General features: G+C 38.6%; 1 protein-coding gene across 4 annotated transcripts in view; it reads right to left on the bottom strand.

Moving 5' to 3' along the window:
• CHM (CHM Rab escort protein) overlaps positions 1 to 26959 on the bottom strand; it is a 244705-nt gene that overhangs the window by 143236 nt on the left and 74510 nt on the right. For all 4 annotated transcript variants that reach the window (XM_077888545.1, XM_077888547.1, XM_077888546.1 and 1 more), the window contains exon 5: positions 710 to 1094. In XM_077888545.1, coding sequence (XP_077744671.1) covers positions 710 to 1094 — 385 coding nt within the window. The remainder of the gene's footprint in view (positions 1 to 709; positions 1095 to 26959) is intronic.

The raw sequence follows: 26959 nt of genomic DNA, 5'->3' as shown, positions 1-26959 counted from the left end.
AAGACAGTAGCATTCTTCCCAGGCTCCCTGCCCCCACGCCCTGTATTAAATTATCCTCTAAAGCCCTCACACCTGAACAGATGATTTTCAAAAATGCATGGGTTCATTCAGAATGTTCATCATATAGATGTTAAAATAGACACTATATAGAAAGGCTAAAAATTTCATTTTTTTAAAATGTTTTTTTAAGGGTTTTATTTATTTGACAGAGAGAGCTGGGAGGGTGGGCCATAAGCAGGGGCAGTGGCAGACAGACAGAAAGGAGAAGCAGGCTCCCCACTGAGCAGGGAACCCTATGTGGGGTCCTGTGATCATGACTGGAGCCGAAGGCAAATACTTAACTGACTGAGCCACCCAGGCACCTCAAGAAGTTCATTTAATAAACTATAAATAACATGAATTTTAATAAGGTTCATTAGAATTTTTCTCTTGATAAAATTCATAGTGTCCATGCAGTAGGAGAATGTCAGAATGGATTCTGTGCTCCAGTACAAAAGTATCCTTGTGCTATAGTACTGAGCATTTTTAACCTATATTTAAAGAATATTTTAACTGAATTATAAATTTCTGGCTACTATCTCTTTATAAAACAAATGTTCACACTTCAAATAATAAAATTATGAAAATTGGGTTTATGGTCCCAGATGCTATTTTCAATCAATTAAAATTAGTATTATTCTATGACAGGATGAAGAAAATTAGTACTTACTTTTGATACCAAATCAATATTAAACCTCCTGCCTTCTTTAATAATTTGTGAGTAAGTAATCCTAGTTTTCTTTGGTTGCAATGCAGTGCCTTCTGTTGTAGGCACATTTTTACTTGTTTCTTCTTCTGAAGCTGACTTCATACAAGTTTTATCATCATGTTTTTCTGTTTCTCCTGTTACCTTCACATTGCTTATTTCTAGGGCAGACTCTAGATCACTGCTTGGAGTTTGTTCTGTGAGCATTTCACAGCTCGCAATGCATAGTGACTCATCTTCTGAAGGCAGATAGGCAGAATGTACAGCTTCTGTAGGGTTCTCAGATATCACAGAAGCATGATTTTTCTGCAGTGCACCAGCTTCTTCAACTTCTTCATGCAAATCCTGACTAATGAGAAATGATAACAACACACTTTTGATAATTATACTGGCTACATTTTTTATTATTTTAATGGTGTTTTTTATTTCTTTATCCCATTTATATTACCAAGTCTAGTATACATTTTGTCGTATATGAACCACACACTAAACATTCATCTGTTAAGGTTTCAACACAATATGAAATACAATTAATATTTGAAAAATACACATAGAGATTTCAGAGTTTAGCAGAGCCTGTCACATGTATACTTTTAAGAATTTACTAAAGACAGAGGAATTGTATTTTAGAAACAAATCAAAAGTGCTTATGAGCACAGCCTTCAGAATAAACAGGACAATGTTCAAACCCTGAACCTGTGATTAGGTAACTCTGTGAATTTAGAAAACTTACTTATCCTATGACCTAAGTTATCCATCTATAACATATGGGTAACAGCATCTACCTCATGATTTAAGCTTCATAGTGTCACATGCAAAGAACCTATCACAGTGCCTAGCACATAGTAAATACTCAACAATGGTAGTTATCAAAGATTATTATTATTAATAATGTGACAGAGCTAGAATAAGTGCAATAAAGTTTAAGTTGGTTTGTCACAATGTGGTATATAAGAGGATCCTTCTGTATTCTTTCCTGCTTTATTTTGGTTTATTTATTTATTTATTTTTATTTTGTTTTTATTTTGTTTTAGTGTGTATTACTCTACTGGAAGTCTCAATTCCACAGTTAATACTAGGGTTAACATTCTCAGTCCATATTGCCTTGACTGATAAAACAGGCTCCTGTTCAATCTATCTGCATTATGCATTTCACTCCTGTTCAATCTATCTGCATTATGCATTCCACACCATATTACCTACATTTCATTGAGTTGCCCTACTGTGCAACACTAAAAAATGTCAATGATAGGCCGTGGGAAATAAACACCTGCTAAGTGATTGCTCAAGAAACTTAAAGCAGCTCTTCCTTATATGATCTCTAAACACTACCTCATAAAATCTTCTTCCTGCCTCTAACCCATATCATCTTTATCAACTATTTTCTGGTTTCATCTCTCTTGTTTTCAGACATAGCATCTCTCCTAATCTATCAACTCTAATCTCCACGTTTTGAACCATATTATTTGTGTTTCCTGGGCTTTTCATCCCACTCCCCATATCATCATAATTCTCCCATTCCCAAAAGTAAGCACATATTTTAACACTCTATCCACTGTAAGAAAAATTTTAAATATTTCCCAAAAAACTTCCTTAAACCAACCGTACTTATCATTCTATTACTCCATGTCCCCACAATACACACATGCAATTTACCTTGCATTTATTTATCCATTCTTTTCAATATTCCTTTGGTTGGCCAGTATATACTTTATCTTCTGAAGCAAACTTCAACTACCTTTAAGGAAAGACCTAAACATCTCTACTTACATGTGCCTCAAAACACTTAATGCACTGCTCTACAGACATGCTATCTAATCAACTCTTGAAGAATATATGGTTTGGGGGTGGGGCAAGATGGCAGAGACTAGGGGTCCTCAACTAACCTGGCCCCACGAACTTACCTAGATAACTTTCAAAACATCCTGAACATCAACGAATTCTACCTGAGATTTAAAGAGAGAACAGCCGGAAAGCTACAGAGAGAAGGGTTTTCACTTCTAGCAAGGTAGGAAGGGGCAGAAAAAAATAAAAAAGAATCAAGTGGGGTAGGGTCACCTCGAGGAACTGGGCTAAGGGCTAAAGTCAGGCAGAGAAAGCCTCCAGGAAAGGAAAGCTGAGCCCTCGAGAAGCAGGAACTTTAGAAGCAGGAACTTTAAAATCCGTACTGGATTCATCCTGGACAGAAAAACTCTCAGCAGGGAAATTGGGCAGAATCACAAGAGGGGCAGTAAAGCCTCCAGTTTCCTGGAGTCACTAATAGAGGAAGTGCACCCTGGGGGAAAGCTCACCAGAATCTGTGGGCCGATCTCAAAGGCATGGAGATCACACCCGGCTGGATATGTGGGAGACGCCTGGCAGGCGGCTAAAGATGGAAGGGTCTGCACCCTGCCTCCTTCCAGACAATGTGGTTCTAGCAGCACAAGGCCCCAGACCCCAGGGCTGGAGCAGACATAGCCCACCATCCTGCACTCCCCCTGGGACAGGCAGAAGCGGGGAGGGCCAGGACATCGAGGACTCTCCCACCACTGGGCGCCCTGAAAGCTGTACAGATCAGGGCACCCGCGCCACACTGGGAGGGTCTAGGCCAATGTGGACTCAGAGACTGAGTTAGTTACTAGCAGGAAGCTAACTCCAGAGCTGAAAATCTGGCCACCACCAGTGTTGGTTTCCTCCTTGTTTCACCCTGTGCCTGGAAGAGGTGGGGCCTCCAGAGAACAAAGGCCTCACAGGTTAAACAGCTCCCATTGAGCCCTGCACTGGGAGGGGCGGGGCATCTCCCCCAGGTGCACACACCTGAGAATCAGCACAGGAGATTCCTCCCCCAGAAGACAAGCGGGAAGGCCAGGGGAAGAGTAAGTTCTTGACCAAGCAGCGCTGGAAAGCTCCAGGGGAAGTCAGGGATTTATAGTATATAACTAGGGGATCCCTGGGTGGTGCAGCGGTTTAGCGCCTGCCTTTGGTCCAGGGTGCGATCCTGGAGACCCGGGATCTAATTCCACGTCGGGCTCCCAGTGCATGGAGCCTGCTTCTCCCTCTAAGTCTCTGCCTCTCTCTCTCTCTGTCTGACTATCATCAAAAAAAAAATTGGGATCCCTGGGTGGCGCAGCGGTTTAGCGCCTGCCTTTGGCCCAGGGCGCGATCCTGGAGACCCAGGATCGAATCCCATGTCCTCCCAGTGCATGGAGCCTGCCTGTGTCTCTGCCTCTCTCTCTCTCACTGTGTGCCTATCGTAAATAAATAAAAATTTTAAAAAAATTTAAAAAAAATTTTATAGTATATAACTAGAGGGTTCCCCTTCTTTTTTAATCTTTCCCTCTTTTTCCATTAGAACTCGTTTTTATATCAGACTAAAAATTTCAAATATTTTCTCTTTTCCCACCTTAACTACAATATTTTACCATCTCTTCACTTTTAAGTTTCTTCCTTTTTGACTTTCATATATCTACAATTAAATATCTTAGATATATTTTCCACTTCTAGATTCCCTTCAACTCAGTTAAATTTTGGTAGATATATGAGACGTGGGTTGTTTTGTGTTTTTTATTTTTGCTGCCTCATTTTGTTATACAATGGAGGAAGTTAATACCTTCTAAAACATGACCTGCATGTACCCAGAACCAAGTGCAATACTGGGCTGGTTCAGTCTGTGAGATTATATTCTCTCTACATTCCCATTCTGCCCCCATCTTTTATCTCGTTTATGTTTTGGTGGTCAGTGTTGGGGCTTGGAACAAATATTGCTGGTTTATATAAATTTGGGACTGAGCATCTTCTAACGTACAGAACTTAACACACAGAACTAAGAGGATCACCATCTAGTGCCCCTCAGGTAGACTAATTCTCCCTCCACTACAACTTCCTCACCACCACCATCTCCCAGGTCCCTGCCTTTTCTTTTTTTTCCTCCTTACTTTTGTTTATGGCATTTCTTTGGGGTTTCTGTCCTCTTATTTTTTACCACTTTGTTTTAAAATTTGTTTTTACTTAGGTGGTCCTTTTGGTTTAGTTTGTTCTGATCTTTCTTTGCATTTTCTGATCTCTAACCTCCTCAGAATAATCTAGGGTGAAATTTACTTAGGTCGTGGTTGATACTCTTGATGTAGCCCAATCATACAGCCACTCTGCACTGAGCAACATGACTAGAAGGAAGATCTCACAACAAAAGAAAGAATCAGAAACAGAACTCTCTGCCACAGAGTAACAGAATATGGATTACAAATTCGAAGGCAGAAAGCCAATTCAGAAGCACAATATTAAAGCCTGGCTCTGGAAAAAACTATACGGGATTCTAGAGACTTTGTTACTGTAGAATTAGGATCTAATCAGGCCAAAATTAAAAATCAATTAAATGAAATGAAATCCTAACTGGAGGTCCTAAGAACTAGGGTTAATAAGGTGGCAAAAAGAGTGAGCATTAGAAGACAAGTTGATGGCAAGGAAGGAAGCTGAGGAAAAAAGAGAAAAACAATTAAAAGACCATGAGGAAAGGTTAGGGGAAATAAATGATAGCCTCAGAAGGAAAAGTCTACCTTTAATTGGAGTACCAGAGGGCTCTGAAGGGACAAAGGGCCAGAAAGCATATTTGAACAAACGATAGCTGAAACCATCCCTAATCTGTGGAGGAAAACAGGCATTCAGATCCAGGAGACAGAGGTACACCCCCAAAAATCAATAAAAACCTTTCAACACCTCGACATTTAATAGTGAAACTTGAAAATTCCAAAGATAAAGAGACAATCCTTAAAGCAGCAAGAGACACGAGATCCCTACCTTATATGGGGAAGAATATCAGATTAACAACAGACCTCCCCACAGAGACCTGGCAGGCCAGAAAGGGCTGGCAGGATATATTCAGGGTCCTAAATGAGAAGAACATGCAGCCAAGAATACTTTATTCAGCAAGGCTCTCATTCAGGATAGGAGAGGTAAACAGCTTCCAAAATAGGCAGAAACTGAAAGAATATGTGACCACCAAAAGAGCTCTGCAAGAAATATTAAAGGGGATCCTGTAAAAGAAAGAGGAAACCCAAAGAAATAATTCACAAAAAAGGGACTGAATAGATAATGCAATGGCACTAAATTCATATCTTTCAATAGTTACTCTGAACGTGATCACATCAAAAGACGCAGGGTTTCAGACTGGATAAGAAAGCAACACCCAATTACTTGCTGTCTAAAGAAACTCAATTTATTTTTTATTTTTATTTATTTTTATTATTTTTATTGGAGTTCAATTTTCCAACATATAGCATAACACCCAGTGCTCAACCCATCAAGTGCGCTCCTCACTGCCCATCACCTAGTCACCCCGACCCCCACCCACCTCCCTTCCTACCACCCCTTATTCGAGTTCCAGTTAGGAGTCTCTCATGTTCTGTCTCCCTTTCTGATATTTCCCAGTCATTTTTGCTCCTTTCCCCTTTATTCCCTTTCACTATGTTTTAAATTCGCCAAATGAATGAGACCATATAATGTTTGCCCTTCTACAATTGACTTATTTCACCCAACCGAATACCCTCCAGTTCCGTCCACGTCGAAGCAAATGGTATTTGTCATTTCGAATGGCTGAGTAATATTCCATTGTATACATAAACCACATCTTCTCTATCCATTCATCTTTCGATGGACACCGAGGTTCCTTTCACAGTTTGGCTATTGTGGACACTGCTGCTAGAAACATCGGGGTGGAGGTGTCCCGGCGTTTCACTGCCTCTGTATCATTGGGATAAATCCCCAGCAATGCAATTGCTGGGTCGTAGGGCACATCTATCTTTAACTCTTTGAGGAACCTCCACACAGTTTTCCAGAGTGGCTGCACCGTTTCACATTCCCACCAGGAGTGCAAGAGGGTTCCCCTTTATCCACATCCTCTCCAACATTTGTTGTTTCCTGCCTTGTTAATTTTCCCCATTCTCACTGGGGTGAGGTGCTATCTCATTGTGGTTTTGAGTTGTATTTCCCTGATGGCAAGTGATGCGGTGCATTTTCTCATGTGCTTGTGGGCCATGTCTATGTCTTCCTCTGTGAGATTTCTGTTCATGTCTTTTGCCCATTTCATGATTGGATTGTTTATTTCTTTGCTGTTGAGTTTAATAAGTTCTTTAAACATCTTGGTACTAGTCCTTTATCTGATAGGTTATTTGCAAATATCTTTTCCCATTCTGTACGTTGTCTTTTAGTTTCGTTGACTGTTTCTTTTGCTGTGCAAAAGCTTTTGATCTTGATGAAGTTAATAGTTAATTTTTGCTTTTGTTTCTCTTGCCTTCATGGATGTATCTTGCAAGAAGTTACTGTGGCCAAGTTCAAAAAGGGTGTTGCCTGTGTTCTCCTCTAGGATTTTGATGTAATCTTGGAGAAACTCAATTTAGACCTAAGGACACCTCCAGCCTGAAAATGAAAGGTTGTAGAACCATTTACCATTCAAATGGTCCTCAAAAGAAAGCAGGGGTAGCAATCATCTTATCAGATAAATTAAAGTTTATCCCAAAGACAGTAGGAAGAGATGAAGAGGGACACTATATCATACTTTAAGGGTCTATCCAACAAGACCTAAGAATCATGAATATTTATGCCCCTAATGTGGGAGCTGCCAAGTATATCAATCAATTAATAACCAAAGTAAAGACATACCTAGATAATAATACACTAAGAGTAGGAGACTTCAACACAGCACTTTCTGCAAATGACACATTTTCTAATAAGCACATTGCCACCAAAGATACAAGAGCTTTAAATGATACACTGGACCAGATGGATTTCACAAAATTTTCCAACTGAACGCAACTGAATACACATTTTTCTCAAGTGCACATGGAACTTTCTCCAGAATAGACCACATACTGGGTCACAAATCAGGTCTCAACTGATCAAAATACTGGGATTGTCCCCTGCAGATTTTCAGACCATAATGTTTGAAAGTAGAACTCAATAACAGGAAGAAATTTGAAAGAAACTCAAAAACGTGGAGGTTAAAGAGGATCCTGCTAAAACATGAACGGGTCAACCAGGAAAGTAGAGAAGAATTAAAAAGATTCATGGAAACTAATGAAAATGAAGAATCACTGCTCAAAATCTTTGGGATACAGCAAAAGCAGTCCTGAGGGGGAAACACATCTCAATACAAGCATCCATCCAAAAACTGGAAAGAACTCAAATACAAAAGCTAACCTTACACCTAAAGGAGCTGGAGAAAAAACAGCAAATAAAACCTTCACCCAGCAGAAGAAGAGAGTTAATAAGGATTGGAACAGAACTCAATGAAATAGAGATCAGAAGAAATGTGGAACATATCAACAAAACCAGGAGTTGGTTGTTGAAAGAATGGGGTAGACAAACCATTAGCCAGCCTTATTAAAAAATAAAAAAAGACTCAAATTAATAAAATCATGAATGAAAGAGGAGAGATCACAACCAACACCAAGGAAATACAAACAATTTCAAAAACATATTATGAACAGCTATACGCCAATAAATTAGGCAATCTAGAACAAATGCATGCATTTCTGGAAAACCAGAAACTACCAAAATTGGAACAGGAAGAAACAGAAAACCTGAGCAGGCCAATCACCAGGGAGGAAATTGAAGCAGTCATCAAAAACCTCCTAAGACACAAAAGTCCAGGGCCAGATGGCTTCCCAGGGGAATTCTATCAAACATTTAAAGAAGAAAACATACCTATTCTACTAAAGCTGTTCCGAAGGACATTAAGGGATGGAATACTTCCAATCTCAATCTATGAGGCCAGCATCACCTTAATTCCAAAACCAGACACAGACCCCACCAAAAAGGAGAATTATAGACCAATATCCCTGATTAACACGGATGCAAAAATTATCAACCAGATACTAGTCAATAGGATCCTACACTACATTCAGAAGATTATTCACCCTAAGTGGAATTTACCCCTGGGATGCAAGGCTGGCTCAACACTCATAAAGCAATCAATGTGATAGATCATTATCAACAAGAAAAACCAAGAACCCTATGATCCTCTCCATAGATGCAGAGAAAGCATTTGACAAAATACAGCATCCATTCCTGATCAAAACTCTTCAGAGTGTAGGGATAGAGGGAACATTCCTCAGCATCTTCAAAGCCATCAATGAAAAGCCCACAGCAAATATCACTGTCAATAGGGTAAAAGTGAGAGCCTTTCCCCTATGTTTATGAACATGATAGGAATGTCCACTCTCACCATTGTTATCCACGATAGTATTACAAGTCCTCTACTCGGGGATTCCTGGGTAGATCAGCGGTTTAGCATCTGCCATCGGCCAGGGAATGATCCTGGAGTCCCGGGATCAAGTCCCACATCGGGCTCCCTACATGGAGCCTGCTTCTCCCTCTGTCTGCCCCTCTGCGCCGCCCCGCCCTCTGTGTCTCTCATGAATGAATAAATTTTTTTTTTTTTAAGAAGTCCTACCCTCAACAATCAAACAAAAAGAACAGGCATTTAAATTAGCAAAGGAGATGCCAAACTCTTGCTCTTTGCAGATGACATGATACTATTCATAGAAACTCCCCCGCAGGATTGCTAAGATTTGTGTGGAATCAGAAAAGACCCCGAATAGCCAGGGGAATATTGAAATAGAAAACCAGAGCCGGGGGCATCACAATGCCAGATTTCAAGTTGTACTACAAAGCTGTGATCATCAAGACAGTGTGCTACTGGCACAAAAACAGACACCTAGATCAATGGAACAGAATAGAGAACCCAGAAATGGGCCCTCAACTCTATGGTCAACTAATATTCGATAAAGCAGGAAAGACTATCCTACTGGAAAAAGGACAGTCTCTTCAATAAACGGTGCTGGGAAAATTGGACAGCTACGTGAAGAATGAAAGTAAACCATTCTCTTATACCATCCACAAAGATAAACTCAAAATGGATGAAAGATCTAAATGTGAGACAAGAATCCATCAAAACCCTAGAGGACAACACAGGCAACACCCTTTTTGAACTTGGCCACAGCGACTTCTTGCAAGATACATCTATGAAGGCAAGGGAAACAATAGCAAAAATGAATTACTGGGACTTCATCAAGATCAAAAGCTCTGCACAGCATAAGAAACAGTCAACAAAGCTAAAAAACAACCTACAGAATGGGAGAAGATATTTGCAAATGACGTATCAGATAAAGGGCTAGTTTCCAAGATCTATAAAGAACTTCTTAAACTCAACACCAAAGAAACAAACAATCCAATCCTGAAATTGGGAAAAGACATGAACAGAAATTTCACAGAGGAAGACATAGACATGGCCAACATGCATATGAGAAAATGCTCCGCATCACTTGCCATCAGGAAAATACAAATCAAAGCCACACTAAAATACCACCTCGAGGAAGGGGCAAGATGTTGAAAGAGTTGGGTCTCCAAATCACCTGTCTCCACCAAATTACCTAGAAAACCTTCAAATTATCCTGAAAATCTATGAATTTGGCCTGAGAATTAAAGAGAGAACACCTGGAATGCTGGAAGAGTTTGCGCTTCTATCAAGGTAGGAAGACGGGGTAAAAAAGAAAGAAACAAAAGGCATCCAAGGGGCAGGGGCCCCGCGAGGAGCCCGGCTGAGGCGGGGCGAGTGTCCACAGGACAGGAGAGCCCCATCCAGGAGACGCAGAAGCTGCACCAACATTCCCGGGCGGAAAGGGGCTCCCAAGGAGTTGGAGCAGGACCCAGGAGTGCGAGGATGCCATCGGGTTCCCTGGGAAAGTAACAGAGCAACTGCGCGCCCAGGAAAGTGTGCCGAGCTCCCTAAGGGCTGCAGCGCACACGGCGGGACCCGGAGCAGCTCGGAGGGGCTCGGGTGGCGGCTCCGCGGAGGGGGCTGCACGGCCTAGGATCCGGCCTCCCCCCGGGACAAGCAGAGGCCGGGAGGGCCCAGGACAGCGAGGACGCTCCTGCCCGGAGCTGAGCAGATCAGCAGCCCCGCCCCGGAGCCTCTAGGCCCTGCAGACGGAGAGCTCCGGAGTTACTGCAGGAGCTGAATCCAGGTTTCCAGAGCTGGCCCCGCCACTGGGGCTGTTGCTCCTGGGGCCTCACGGGATAAACAACCCCCACTGAGCCCTGCACCAGGCAGGGGGCAGAGCAGCTCCCCCAAGTGCTACCACCTGAAAATGAGCACAACAGGCCCCTCCCCCAGAAGACCACCTAGACGGACAATTTCCAGGGGAAGCCAAGGGACTTAAAGTATACAGAATCAGAAGATACTCCCCCGTGGTTCTTTTTTTCTTTTTTTTTTGTTTTGTTTTGTTTTGTTTTGTTTTTGATTTGTTTCCTTCCCCCACCACCTTTTTTTCCTTTCTTTCTTTCTGTTTCTCTTTTTCTTCTTTTTTTTCGTTTTTTTCTTCCTGTTTTTTTTCCTCTTTCTCTTTTCTTTCCTTCTTTCTGTCCTCTCTTTTTCTCCTTTTCCCAATACAACTTGCTTTTGGCCACTCTGCACTGAGCAAAATGACTAGAAGGAAAAATTCACCTCAAAAGAAAGAATCAGAAACAGTCCTCTCTCCCACAGAGTTACAAAATCTGGATTACAATTCAATGTCAGAAAGCCAATTCAGAAGCACTATTACACAGCTACTGATGGTTCTAGAAAAAAGCATAAAGGACTCAAGAGACTTCATGACTGCAGAATTTAGAGCTAATCAGGCAGAAATTAAAAATCAATTGAATGAGATGCAATCCAAACTAGAAGTCCTAACGACGAGGGTTAACGAGGTGGAAGAACGAGTGAGTGACATAGAAGACACGTTGATAGCAAAGAGGGAAACTGAGGAAAAAAGAGACAAACAATTAAAAGACCATGAAGATAGATTAAGGGAAATAAACGACAGCCTGAGGAAGAAAAACTTACGTTTAATTGGTGTTTCCGAGGGCGCCGAAAGGGACAGAGGGCCAGAATATGTATTTGAACAAATTCTAGCTGAAAACTTTCCTAATCTGGGAAGGGAAACAGGCATTCAGATCCAGGAAATAGAGTGATCCCCCCTAAAATCAATAAAAACCGTTCAACACCTCGACATTTAACAGTGAGGCTTACAAATTCCAAAGATAAAGAGAAGATCCTTAAAGCAGCAAGAAACAAGAAATCCCTGACTTTTATGGGGAGGAGTATTAGGGTAACAGCAGACCTCTCCACAGAGACCTGGCAGGCCAGAAAGGGCTGACAGGATATATTCAGGGTGCTAAATGAGAAGAACAGGCAACCAAGAATACTTTATCCAGGAAGGCACTAATTCAGAATGGAAGGAGAGATAAAGAGCTTCCAAGACAGGCAGCAACTAAAAGAATATGCGACCTCCAAACCAGCTCTGCAAGAAATTTTAAGGGGGACTCTTAAAATTCCCCTTTAAGAAGAAGTCCAGTGGAACAATCCACAAAAACAAGGGCTGAATAGATATCATGATGACACTAAACTCATATCTGTCAATCGTAACTCTGGACGTAGGTGGGCTTAATGACCCCTTCAAAAGGCGCAGGGTTTCAGACTGGATAAAAAAGCAGGACCCATCTATTTGCTGTCTACAAGAGACTCATTTTAGACAGAAGGAGACGTAAAGCCTGAAAATAAAAGGTTGGAGAACCATTTACCATTCGAATGGTCCTCAAAAGAAAGCAGGGGTAGCCATCCTTATATCAGGTAAAATAAAATTTACCCCGAAGACTGTAGTGAGAGATGAAGAGGGACACTATATCATACTTAAAGGATCTATCCAACAAGAGGACTTAACAATCCTCAATATATTTGCCCCGAATGTGGGAGCTGCCAAATATATAAATCAATTATTAACCAAAGTGAAGAAATACTTAGATAATAATACACTTATACTTGGTGACTTCAATCTAGCTCTTTCTATACTCGATAGGTCTTCTAAGCACAACATCTCCAGAGAAACGAGAGCTTTAAATGATACACTGGACCAGATGGATTTCACAGACATCTACAGAACTTTACATCCAAACTCAACTGAATACACATTCTTCTCAAGTGCACATGGAACTTTCTCCAGAATAGACCACATACTAGGTCACAAATCGGGTCTGAACCAATACCAAAAGATTGGGATCGTCCCCTGCATATTGTCAGACCATAATGCCTTGAAATTAGAACTAAATCACAACAAGAAGTTTGGAAGGACCTCAAACACGTGGAGGTTAAGACCCTCCTGCTAAAAGATGAAAGGGTCAACCAGGAAATTAAGGAAGAATTAAAAAGATTCATGGAAACTAATGAGAATGAAGATACAACCGTTCAAAGTCTTTGGGATGCAGCAAAAGCACTCCTAAGGGGGAAATACATCGCAATACAAGCATCCATTCAAAAACTGGAAAGATCTCAAATACAAAAGCTAACCTTACACCTAAAGGAGCTAGAAAAAAAAAAAAACAGCAAATAGATCCTACACCCAGGAGAAGAATAGAGTTAATAAAGATCGAGCAGAACTCAACCAAATCGAGACCAGAAGAACTGTGGAACAGATCAACAGAACCAGGAGTTGGTTCTTTGAAAGAATTAATAAGATAGATAAACCATTAGCCAGCCTTATTAAAAAGAAGAGAGAGAAGACTCAAATTAATAAAATCATGAGGGATCCCTGGGTGGCGCAGTGGTTTGGCGCCTGCCTTTGGCCCAGGGCGCGATCCTGGAGACCCGGGATCGAATCTCACGTTGGGCTCTCGGTGCATGGAGCCTGCTTCTCCCTCTGCCTATGTCTCTGCCTCTCTCTCTCTGTGACTATCATAAATAAATAAAAATTAAAAAAAATAAAATAAAAATAAAATCATGAATGAAAGAGGAGAGATCACTACCAACACCAAGGAAATAGAAACGATTTTAAAAACATATTATGAACAGCTATATGCAAATAAATTAGGCAATCTAGAAGAAATGGACGCATTCCTAGAAAGCCACAAACTACCAAAACTGGAACAGGAAGAAATAGAAAACCTGAGCAGGCTAATAACCAGGGAGGAAATTGAAGCAGTCATCAAAAACCTCCCAAGACACAAGAGTCCAGGGCCAGATGGCTTCCCAAGGGAATTTTATCAAACGTTTAAAGAAGAAACCATACCTATTCTTCTAAAGCTGTTTGGAAAGATAGAAAGAGATGGAGTACCTCCAAATTCGTTCCATGAGGCCAGCATCACCTTACTTCCAAAACCAGACAAAGACCCCACCGAAAAGGAGAATTACAGACCAATATCCCTGATGAACATGGATGCAAAAATTCTCAACAAGATACTGGCCAATAGGATCCAACAGTACATTAAGAAAATTATTCACCGTGACCAAGTAGGATTTATCCCCGGGACACAAGGCTGGTTCAACACCCGTAAAACAATCAATGTGATTCATCATATCAGCAAGAGAAAAACCAAGAACCATATGATCCTCTCATTAGATGCAGGGAAAGCATTTGACAAAATACACCATCCATTTCTGATCAAAACTCTCCAGAGTGTAGGGATAGAGGGAACTTTCCTCAACATCTTAAAAGCCATCTACGAAAAGCCCACAGCAAATATCATTCTCAATGGGGAAGCACTCGGAGCCTTTCCCCTAAGATCAGGAACCAGACAGGGATGTCCACTCTCACCACAGCTATTCAACATAGTATTGGAAGTCCTATCCTCAGCAATCAGACAACAAAAAGACATTAAAGGCATTCAAATTGGCAAAGAAGAAGTCAAACTCTCCCTCTTTGCCGATGACATGATACTCTACATAGAGTATAGATTGCTAGAACTCATACAGCAATTCGGTAGCATGGCAGGATACAAAATCAATGCCCAGATATCAGTGGCATTTCTATACACTAACAATGAGACTGAAGAAAGAGAAATTAAGGAGTCAATCCCATTTACAATTGCACCCAAAAGCGTAAGATACCTAGGAATAAACCTATCCAAAGATGTAAAGGATCAATACCCTAAAAACTATAGAACACTTCTGAAAGAAATTGAGGAAGACACCAAGAGATGGAAAAATATTCCTTGTTCACGGATTGGCAGAATTAATATTGTGAAAATGTCAATGTTATCCAGGGCAATTTACACATTTAATGCAATCCCTATCAAAATACCATGGACTTTCTTCAGAGAGTTAGAACAAATTATTTTAAGATTTGTGTGGAATCAGAAAAGACCCCGAATAGCCAGGGGAATTTTAAAAATGAAAACCATATCTGGGGGCATCACAATGCCAGATTTCAGGTTGTACTACAAAGCTGTGGTCATCAAGACAGTGTGGTACTGGCACAAAAACAGACACATAGATCAATGGAACAGAATAAAGAACCCAGAAGTGGACCCTGAACTTTATGGTCAACTAATATTCGATAAAGGAGGAAAGACTATCCATTGGAAGAAAGACAGTCTCTTCAATAAATGGTGCTGGGAAAATTGGACATCCACATGCAGAAGAATGAAACTAGACCACTCTCTTTCACCATACACAAAGATAAACTCAAAATGGATGAAAGATCTAAATGTGAGACAAGATTCCATCAAAATCCTAGAGAAGAACACAGGCAACACCCTTTTTGAACTCGGCCACAGTAACTTCTTGCAAGATACATCCACGAAGGCAAAAGAAACAAAAGCAAAAATGAACTATTGGGACTTCATCAAGATAAGAAGCTTTTGGGATCCCTGGGTGGCGCAGCGGTTTGGCGCCTGCCTTTGGCCCAGGGCGCGATCCTGGAGACCCGGGATCGAATCCCACATCGGGCTCCTGGTGCATGGAGCCTGCTTCTCCCTCTGCCTGTGTCTCTGCCTCTCTTTCTCTCTGTGTGACTATCATAAATAAATAAAAAATTAAAAAAAAATTAAAAAAAAAAAAAGATAAGAAGCTTTTGCACAGCAAAGGATACAGTCAACAAAACTAAAAGACAACCTACAGAATGGGAGAAGATATTTGCAAATGACGTATCAGATAAAGGGCTAGTTTCCAAGATCTATAAAGAACTTCTTAAACTCCACCAAAGAAACAAACAATCCAATCATGAAATGGGCAAAAGACATGAACAGAAATCTCACAGAAGAAGACATAGACATGGCCAACATGCACATTAGAAAATGCTCTGCATCACTTTCCATCAGGGAAATACAAATCAAAACCACAATGAGATACTACCTCACTCCAGTGAGAATGGGGAAAATTAACAAGACAGGAAATAACAAATGTTGGAGAGGATGTGGAGAAAGGGAAACCCTCTTGCACTGATGGTGGGAATGCGGGAATGCAAACTGGTACAGCCACTCTAGAAAACTGTGTGGAAGTTCCTCTAAGAGTTAAAAACAGAACTGCCGTACCACCCAGCAATTGCTTTGCTGGGGATTTACCCCAAAGATACAGATGCAGTGAGTAGTCGAGATACCTGCACCTCAATGTTTATAGCAGCAATGTCCACAATAGCCAAATTGTGGAAGGAGCCTTCCTTCTCTGTCCATCGAAAGTCGAATGGATAAAGAAGATGTGGTATATATACACATTGGAATATTACTCAGCCATTAGAAAGAACAAATACCCACCATTTTCTTCAATGTGGATGGAACTGGAGGGTATTATGGTGAGTGAAGTAAGTCAATTGGAGAAGGACAAACATTATGCGGTTTCACTCATATGGGAAATATAAGAAATAGTGAAAGGGATTATAATGGAAAAGAAAGAAAATGAGTGGGGAAAAATTAGAGAGCGTTACAAAACATGAGAGACTCCTAACTCTGGGAAATGAACAAGGGATAGTGGAAGGGGAGGTGGGCGGGGGAATGGGGTGACTGGGTGATGGGCACTGAGTGGGGCACTCGATAGGGTGAGTACTAGGTGTTATACTATATGTTGGCTAATCGAACTTCAATAAAAAAAATACATATATATAATTTAAAATTAAAAAAAGAATATACGGTTTCTACATGCCAAGTGTGTGTGGAGGGGTGGGAGGGTGAGCTGTGTGTGTGCATGCATAAAAATAAAACTTATTTTGCAGGAAACAAAAGCTATGAAGTCAAGGAAAAATAAATTATAAATTTAAAATTTGAGTACACTTAAAAATATATTACAATTAATAAGCATTATAATAAAATGATACCACAAAGAATAACATAATTTAAATGTCAAAAAATCATATGCTGAGGAGAAGAGCTAAGATGGTGGAGTAGACAGATCATGGGCTCTTCTTGTCCCTTGAACACAACTAGTTAACTATAGAATTGTTTTGAATACCTAAGAAATCAACCTGAGGACTGACAAAACAAACTCCACAACTAGAGAGAGAATAGGTCACATGGAGGAAGGTAGAAAGTGTGGAGACATAGTTTGGGGTAGAAACAGATCTCTGATGCTGTGGAGGGGGGAGAGCCCTGGTATGGGAGAAAAGTGAGAGAAAAACATACAGGAGAACACAAAAGAACACTTCTTCAAAGTCATTGGCTGGGAAAGCAAGGGCAGATTTTTTTTTGTGTTTGCAACTAGCAGAAATTGAAGATTTACAGTTTTAGATCCAGGGATAGTCCCCAGAGGGCACTGCACTGCTCCTGGAGAGAAGGCAGGCAAACAACCTGGAGGGTGACAGTTATCTGAAGATCACCTGGGACACGCAGAGGGGAGATAATTCCCTCTTCTCAAACTGAGTCCCTGAGAACAACAAGCACTGAGACCCCTTTCCAGGGACAATGGAGCTGCCTGGCTATAAACTGCTATATTAACTATATTAAACTATTAACTGCTATAAACACCATAGCACCTACACTGGCTGCCTGATCCACTTATAACAGGTCCAACACTCCTGCGCTCTACCCCTACTGCCCTTCTTCATCAAGTTTGCCTCAGTCCCAGCTTGGCAGGACCCTTTCCCAAAAGACCAGTAAAAAACTCCTGCTCACAACACACCTCCTAATCAGTTATGCAAAGATCCAGGTCTAGTGGAAGTAGTATCAGGTCTCATTTAATAAGCAGACAAGAGCACACCTAGTTAAACTCACCACAGTCTGCCCAAAAATCAAACACTGCCCAATGAAGACAAGGACAGATTCTGCAGATGACTGGCCTGGAGGATAGAGCACTCAAAACAAGCAGTAGAATGCATACAGCACACACCAGGGACAAGTCATGAAGCACCAGGCTCTAGATACTGTATGACCTCTTCTATAAAGCCATTACCCTCTAAAGGAGGAAACATAAGCTTTTCTAACAAATAAATGAAGACAGAGACTTAGACAAAATGCCAACATAGAGGAATTCATCCCAAATGAAACAAGATAAGGTCATAGCCAGAGATCTATGTGAAACAGATATAAGTAATATGCCTAGGTGGAGAATTGAAAGCAACAATCATAAGGATTCTGACTGGGCTTCAGAAACAAATGGAGACTTCAGGGAAGCCCTTACCACAGAGATAAAAAAGCCAAGGAACAATCAGAAATGTAAAATGCAATAACAAATTCAAAACAGACTGGACACGATGAACACAAGGATGGAAGAAGCAAAGGAAGAGATAAATGATTTAGAAGGTAAAATAATGGACAAATATGAAACTGAAGAAAGAAAGAAGAATTATGGATCAGGAGAATAGCCTTAGGGAACTTAGTGACCGCATCAAATGAAATAATATTCATATTATAGAACTCCAAGAATAAGAAAAGGGAGAAAAGGGGATAGAAAATTTATTTGAGGAATTAACAGATGAAAGCTTCCCCAATCTGGGGAAGGAAACAGACATCCAGATCCTGAGGCATAAAAATCAACAAAAATGGGCCAACACCAAGATTTACTGTAATTAAATTTGCAAAATATAGCTATTAAAAATATAGTAAAAGCAACAAGAAAAAAGAAGTCCCTTACTTACAAAGGAAGACCCATTAGACTAGCTGCAAATGTCTCCACAGAAACTTAGCCAGAAGGGAGTGGCAAGATATATTTGATATATTCAACATGCTGAATGGAAAATCTGCAGTCAAGAATACTCGATCCAGCAAGACTATCATACAGAATAGAAGGAGAGCTGAAGAGTGTCCCAAACAGACAAAAACTAAAGGAGTTTGTGACTATTAAACCAGCCCTGCAAGAAATAGTAAGAGGACTATTTGAGTGGAAGGAAAAGAACAAAAGTGACAAAGACAAGAAAGGAACAGAGAAAATCTTCACACATCACAAAACAAGTAATAAAATGGCGATAAATACATAGCTATCAACATTTCTGAATACAAATTAATTAAATGCTCCAATCAAAAAACATAGGATGTCAAAATGGATAACAAAACAAGACTCATCTAAAGGCTGCCTACAAGAGACTCATTTCAGACCTAAAGACACCTACACTGAATATGAGGGGATGGATAATAAACATTTATCATGCAGAGACATCAAAAGAAAGCCAGAGTAGCAATACTTATTTCAGATAAACTAGACTTTAAACCAAAGACTAATAAGAGATGAAGAAGAGTACTATATCATAATAAAGATGACTATCCAACATGAAAATCTTACAATTGTAAATATTTACACCACAACATGGGGGGCACCCAAATGTATAAAACAATTAATAAAAAACATGAAGGAACTCTTTGTTGATAATGCAGTAATACTACATGACTTTAATACCCCATTTACAACAATGGATAGATTATCTAGGCAGAAAATCAACAAGGAAACAATGGCTTGGAATGCTACATTAGGCCAGATGGACTTAACAGATATATTCAGAACACTTCATCCTAAAGCAGCAGAATACACATTCTTTTCGAGTGCACATGGGACATTCTCCAGAATAGATCACATACTAGGTCACAAATCAGACCTTGACAACTACAATAAGACTATGATTATACCATTCATCTATTCTGACCACAATGCTATGAAACTTGAAGTCAAACACAAGAAAAGAATTTGAAAGACCACAAATACATGGAGGCTAAACAACATGTTACCAAAAAATGAATGGATCTGGGGTGCCTGTGTGGTGCAGTCAATTAAGATACAACTCTTGGTTTCAGCTCAGATGGTAATCTCAGGGTAGTGAGATTGAGCCCCGCATTGGAATCTGCATTGAATCTGCTTAAGATTCTCTCTTCCACTCCCCCTCTGCCCTTCCTGCTCATGCTCCTTCTCTCTCTCTAAAATAAGTAAATTAATCTTTAAAAAAAAAAGAATGGGTCAACAAGGAAATTAAATAAAAATTTTAAAAATACATGGAAACAAACAAACAAAAAATACATGGAAACAAATGAAAATGAAATCAAGACAGTCCAAAAAAGAGAAATCTAAAATAAACAACCTAACTTTACACCTAAAGGAGCTAGAGAAAGAAATATAAATGAGGCCTAAAGCCAGCAGAGAAAGGGAAATACAGAGCAGAAATTAATGATACAGAAAACTAAAAAATAAAAATAAAAAAATTACCCAGAACAGAACAATGAAACTAGGAATTGGTTCCTAGAAAGAATTACTAAGTGATAATCCCACAGCCAAACTTACAGGAAAAAAAGGAGAAAGGATTCAAATAAATAAAATCACAAATAAGAGAGGAGAAATAACAACCAACTCCACAGAAATACAAACACACCACAGGAATACAATTATCAGATAATATTATGAAAATATCAGAAAATATTATGAAAAACTATATGCCAACAAATTGGACAACTTGAAGTAATGTATAAATTTCTAGAAACATATAAACTACCATAACTGAAACAGGAAGAAATAAATAACTTGAACAGACTGAGAATCAGCAAAGAAGCTGTATCAAAAGTCCAGGGTCAAATGAATTGAATTCTTCTTTTTTAAATTTTTAAAAAAAAATTTTATTGTTTTTCTTTTTTTTTTAATTTAAATTCAATTAGCCAACATATACTCTATCATTTATTTCAGATGTAGTGTTCAATAATTTACCAGTCAAGTATAACACCTAGTGCCATCACAGCATGTGCCCTCCTTAATGCCCATCATCCAATTACCCCATCCCCACACACACACCTCCCCCCTCCAGCAAACCTCAGTTTGTTTCCCAGAGTTAACAGCCTCTCATGGCTTTTTTCTCTCAATGATGACTTTCCATTAGTTTCCCAACCCCTTTCCTTCTGGTCCTCTGCACTATTTCTTATATTCCACAATGGGTGAAACCATATGATAATTGTCTTTCTCTGATTTGACTTATTTCACTCAGCATAATACCCTCCAGTTCTATCTATCTATGACAATGCAAACAGTAAGTACTCATCCCTTCTGATGGCTAAACAATATTCCATTGTGTTTGTGTGTATGTGTATTTTACATCTTCTTTATCCATTCATCTGTCGATGGACATCTTGGCACTTTCTATAGTTTGGCTACTGCAGACACTGCTGCAATGAACATTGGGGCGCAGGTACCCCTTCAGATCACTACATTTGTATCATGGGGGTAAATACCTATTAGTACAATTGCTGGGTAATTCTACCAAACATTTAAAGAAGAGTTAATACCTTTTCTTCTGAAAGTATTCTAAAAAACAGAAGAGGAAGGACAACTTCCAGATTTATTCTATGAGACCAGCATTACCTTGATTCCAACACCAGACAAAGACTCCACTAAAAAAGAGGACTACAGGCCAACATCCCTGATGAATATGGATGCAAATATTCTCAACAGGATACTAGCAAATCAAATCCAACAGTGTATTAAAAGAATCATTTGCCATGATCAAGTGGGATTTATTCCTGGGCCACAAGGGTGGTTTAATATTCAGAAGTCAATCAACAGGATACATCACATTAATTTTAAAAAAAGAATAAAAAACATATGATCCTTTGAAAAGATACAGAAAAAGCAGTTAACAGGGTACCACATACATTCTTTATTTAAAAAAAAAAAAACTCAACAAACTAGGGTTTTATTGTGCTTCCTTTCTATTAACAACAATATTTTTGGACTTCTGCTAAGGTTAAACTTAATATCTAACTAGAAGTTATAAAGACACCAGAAAACTCCCAAAATTCCACTTAATGCACCAGTAAGCAAAATTCTGTTCATCAAAATGAACTGATCTTTCCTCATATTTAAAACTATATTAATGGCAAAAATTTTTTCTAAAATAGATAATTCAACTTTTTGAAGAAAATTTCAGAATCAAATATTAACTAAAATTTACAAATTTTAAAGTATTTGAATATAAAAACACATTTGCCAGTTTTAAGTAAATATGCCTGGATTATAAATAAACTCTCAATGGAAACTATGAGTTCAACAATGCTATTATGATTTTAACATATAAAAGAAAAAATCTGCCTTGCTAGTTCTTATAAAACTGTTCAATATCAAGAAAGATTTCACAAATGAAATCTAAAGTCATTTATATTGTCAATTTGAATTTCAAAGGCCATATACAATACAGTATAATAATAATGAGATAATTTTACCTATCTGAAAATGGTGAATACTACTTTGTCTAATGATTTTTATACTAATTGTCAAAATAATAATCTTGAGAATTTCAGGGTATAAATTCAGGAGATATCTAGTACTGCTTATCAATAAATTATATTAACAAAGTAATACCTCAAAGTTAATACAGTTTATTTATGCTCTTTATCAGTCACACTTTGAGATGAGTCAAATAAAAAATTGCCAATCAACTGATTAATTCAGCACAGGTTTTAACTATTACTTTTTCAGCCATTTGCACCTTTTTCATCACAGTATAATTGTTGCAAAAATTGTATTCTTTTAGTTGAATGTGCTTTATTCTAAAGCCAATCACAAATGATTGATTTGTGGTTTCTGGTTACCCATAAGATTATAAAATTCAGACTATCCAAAAGTTATTGTTCCAGAAATTGGCAACATAAAAAACTACTGTATTCAATTTTGAATTGCTACAGTAAAATTTATTGATATATATTTTTCTCTACTCTTTTCAACTTCACATGTTAACATACATTACAGAATATAGCTGAAATATTAACCTCTTGTCACATTTTTCCAGGAGCAAAATATCATAAGATGATGTACAGCAAGTACTGCTGGTTGTCTACACAGCAACCATTAGTCTCTTCCTCCTTGGCACAAGACCTGCAATTTTGTTCTAATATCAGGCAGAGGGTGAGCAGAACAAGGGAAAGCATCATGGCTGATTAAAGGCAATTATAGCAATTTATAGCCATTTACTGATTGACTTAGGAGTGAGTTGGTTATTCAGTTTTAGCCAATGAGACATGGTAAAGTGTGCTGGGGGCTCCTGTGAAGACTCTAGTATAATAATAATAAAAAGGGATACTATGGGTTGCTGGGTAGCTCAGTTAAGTGTCTGCCTTCAGCTCAGGTCATGATCTCAGGCTCTTGGGATCAAGCCCCACATAGGGCTACCTGCTCAACAGGGAATCTGTTTCTCCTTCTACCTCTGCACGTAAGTGCACACTCTCGAGCTCTCTCTAGCTCTCTCTCGCTCTCAATTTCTCTCAAGTAAATAAATCTTTTTCAAAAAAAAGAAAAGGGATACATATATTAGGAAAATTCCTCTTTCCTATCATGTTTAGAGGTCTTGGCTGTATGAAAACCTGTTTAAAATTCTGGCAACCACTTTGTAACTCTGGACAGAAAGCTAAGAGAAGTGCAGAGTAGCTACCCCAAAGCTCTGATGTGTTTAAAGATGCTCAATTAATGAGAAAAACTACAAAACAATCACAAAATAAGTAACAAAAGGACAATAAATACATATCAATAATTACTTTTGATATAAATGAACTAAATGCTCCAATCAAAAGACATAAAGTGACAGAGTAGATAAAGAAAACAAGGGCATCCCGGGTGGCTCAGCGGTTTAGCGCCACCTTCAGCCCAGGGTGTCATCCTGGAGACCCGGGATCAAGTCCCACATTGGGCTCCCTGCATGGAGCCTGCTTCTCCCTCTGCTTGTGTCTCTGCCTCTCTCTCTGCATCTCTTTGTGTCTCTCATGGATAAACAGATAAAATCTTTAAAAAAAGAAAAAAAGACCCCATCTATATGCTGCCTACAAAAGACTCATTTACCTACACGTTAAAAGTGAGGAGCTGGAGAAACACTTATCATGCAAATAAATGAAAAAAAAAAAAAAAAAGAGGACAGCCAACACTTATATTGGACAAAATACACTTTAAAACAAAGACTGGGGATGCCTGGATCTTTAGTGGTTAAGCGTCTGCCTTTGGCTCAGGTCATGATCCCAGGATCTTCGATGGAGTCCTGCATCAGGCTCCCTGCAGGGAGCCTGCTTCTCCCTCTGCCTATGTCTCTGCCTCTGTCTCTCATGAATAAATAAATAAATCTTGAAAAAATAAAGACTGTAACAAGAGACACAAAGGATATTATTATATAGTTGAAAAGGAGACAAACCAACAAGAGGATATATGAATTGTAAATGTTTATGCACCCAACATGGGAGCACCCAAATAGATAAAAGAGTTAATAACAACATAAAGATACTAATCGATAATAATACAATCAAGTAGGGGACTTAAAACACTCCACTTACATCAGCAGGATTCATTACCTAAACAATCAACAGGAAAACAATGGCTCTGAATGACAGGCTAGACCAGATGGATTTAACAGATATATTCACAATGTTCCATCCTAAAACAGCAAAATACACATTCTCTTCCAGTACACATGGAACATTCTCCGTAACAGATCACATACTGGGACACAAAACAAATCTTACAAGTTCAAAGACATTCAAGTCCTATAATGCACTGTTTCTGACCACAACATATGAAACTAGAAATTAAGAACAAGACAAAAATCTGGAAAGACCACACATATATAGAGGTTAAATAGCATGGTCCTAAACAACAAATGGGTCAACTAGGAAATCAAAGAAGAAATAAAAAAAAATCATGGAAACAAATAAAAATGAAAACCCAACTGTTCAAAACTTTTGAGATGCAGCAAAAGCAATTCTAAGAGAGATTTATTCCTGTGATGCAAGGGTGGTACAATATTTGTTTTGCAAACCAATCAACATGACACATCATCACACCAATAAATGGGAAGAATAAAAACCACATGATTATTTCAAGAGATGATGAAAAAGCATTTGACAAAGTACAACATCCTTTCATGATAAAAACCCTAAACAAACTGGCCTAGAGGGAATATACCTCAATAGAATAAAGTCCTTATATGAAAAACCCTCAGCTAAAATCATACCCAATGGTGAAAAATTGAGGTTTTCCTTGAAGATCAGGAACAAGACAAGAATGTCCACTCTCACTACTTTTATAGTACTGGAAGCCCTAGCCACAGCAGACAATTAAAAAAAAAAGGCATTCAAATTAGTAAGAAAGAAGTAAAAATTTCACTATTTGCAGATGACATGATAATATACAAACGGAATACTAAACATTCAACCAAAATATTACTAGAATTAATATATGAATTGAGTAAAATTGCAGGGTACAAAATCAATGTACAGAAATGCATTGCATTCCTTTATAGTAATAATAATAATAATAAAGCAGAAAGTGAAATTAAGAAAACAATCCCATTTACAATTGCACTAAAAGCAATAAAATATCTAGGAATAAACCTAACCAATAAAGCAAAACATCTGTACTCTGAAAACTATAAAACACTGATGAAAGGAATTTGATTATGATACGAAAAATGGAAAGACATTCCATGCTCAAGGTTTGGAAGAACAAATATTGTTAAAAATTCTGCATTACCCAATTCAATCTACAGGTTTAATGCAATCTCTGTTTAAAGAGCAACAGTATTTTTCACAGAACTTGGATAATCCTAACATTTGTATGGAACCATAAAAAAAAGCCCAAATAGCGAAAGCAATCTTGAAAAACAAAAACAAAATCAGAAGTATCACAATCCCAGACTTCAAGTTATATTACAATGCTATAGTATTTTAAACAGTATGGCACCAGCACAAAATAGATACTTGTATCAAAAGAACAGAATACAAAGCCCAGAAACAAACCGACAATTACATAGTCGATTAATCTTTGACAAAAGAAGAATGAATATCCAATGGAAAAAAGACAGTCTCTTCAACAAATGGTGCTAGAAAACTTGAAGAAAAGACAAATACCATATGATTTCACTTATATATTTCGCAGTATGCGAAAGAATGAAATTGAACCACTTTTTTAAACAATACATAAAAATAAATTCAAAATGGAACAAAGACCTGAATGTGAGTCTAGAAATAATAAAAATCCTAGAAGAGAACACAGAAAGTAATTTCTCTGATATTGGTCACAGCAATAATTTTCTAGATAGGTCTCTTGAGGCATGGGAACCAAAAGCAAAAGGAAACCATCGGGACTACAGCAAAATAAAAAGCTTCTGCAAAATGAAGAAAGCAATAAGACTAAAAAAGCAACCTACAGAATGGGAGAAGATATTTGCAAATAACATATCCAATAAACAGTATCCAAAATATACAAACAACTTGTAAAACTCAATATCTTCTCCCCCAAAATAATCCAATTAAAAATGGGTAGAAGGGATGCCTGGGTGGCTCAGCAGTTGAACGTCCCTCTATGTCACTGTTTCTTTCTGTGTCTCTCAGAAATAAATAAATAAAATATTTAAATAAAATAAAATAAAATAAAATAAAATGGATAGAAGACATGAAGAGCAATTTCTCCAAAAAAGACATACAGATGGCCAAAAGACACATGAAAAGATGCTCACCATCAGTCTTCATTGGGGAAATGCAAATTGAAACTACAAGACCTCACACCTGTCAGAAGGCCCAAATCCAAAAACACAAGAAAGAAATATTGGTGAGGCTGTGCAGAAAGAGGAACACCCTTGCATTGTTGATGGAAATGCCACTGCAGCCATTGTTGATGGAAATGCCACCGCAGCCACTGTGGAAATCAGTATGGAGACTCCTCAAAATATTAAAAATAGAAGGACTCGACAATCCAAGAATAGCCATATGGGGCATTTGCCCCAAAATATAAAAACACTAATTCAAAAGGATATATGCAACCCTTTGTTTATAGAACTATTATTTACAATAGCCAAATTATGGAAGCAGACCAAGCATCCACTGGCTGAATAAAGAAGATGCAGTATAGATATACAATGGAATATTATTTGGCCATAAAAAATAATGAAATCTTGCCATTTGCAATGACATGGATGGAGATAGAGAGCAAAACGCTAAGCAAAATAAGTAAGTCAGAAAAAGACAAATACCATATGATTTCACTTATATATACAATTTAAGAAA

This window comes from Canis aureus, chromosome X (assembly GCF_053574225.1).
Source record: "Canis aureus isolate CA01 chromosome X, VMU_Caureus_v.1.0, whole genome shotgun sequence".
Classification (NCBI taxonomy): Eukaryota; Metazoa; Chordata; class Mammalia; order Carnivora; family Canidae; genus Canis; species Canis aureus.
The sequence above is the reverse complement of the archived record's forward strand: the minus strand, read 5'-3'. Positions and strand labels throughout refer to the sequence as shown.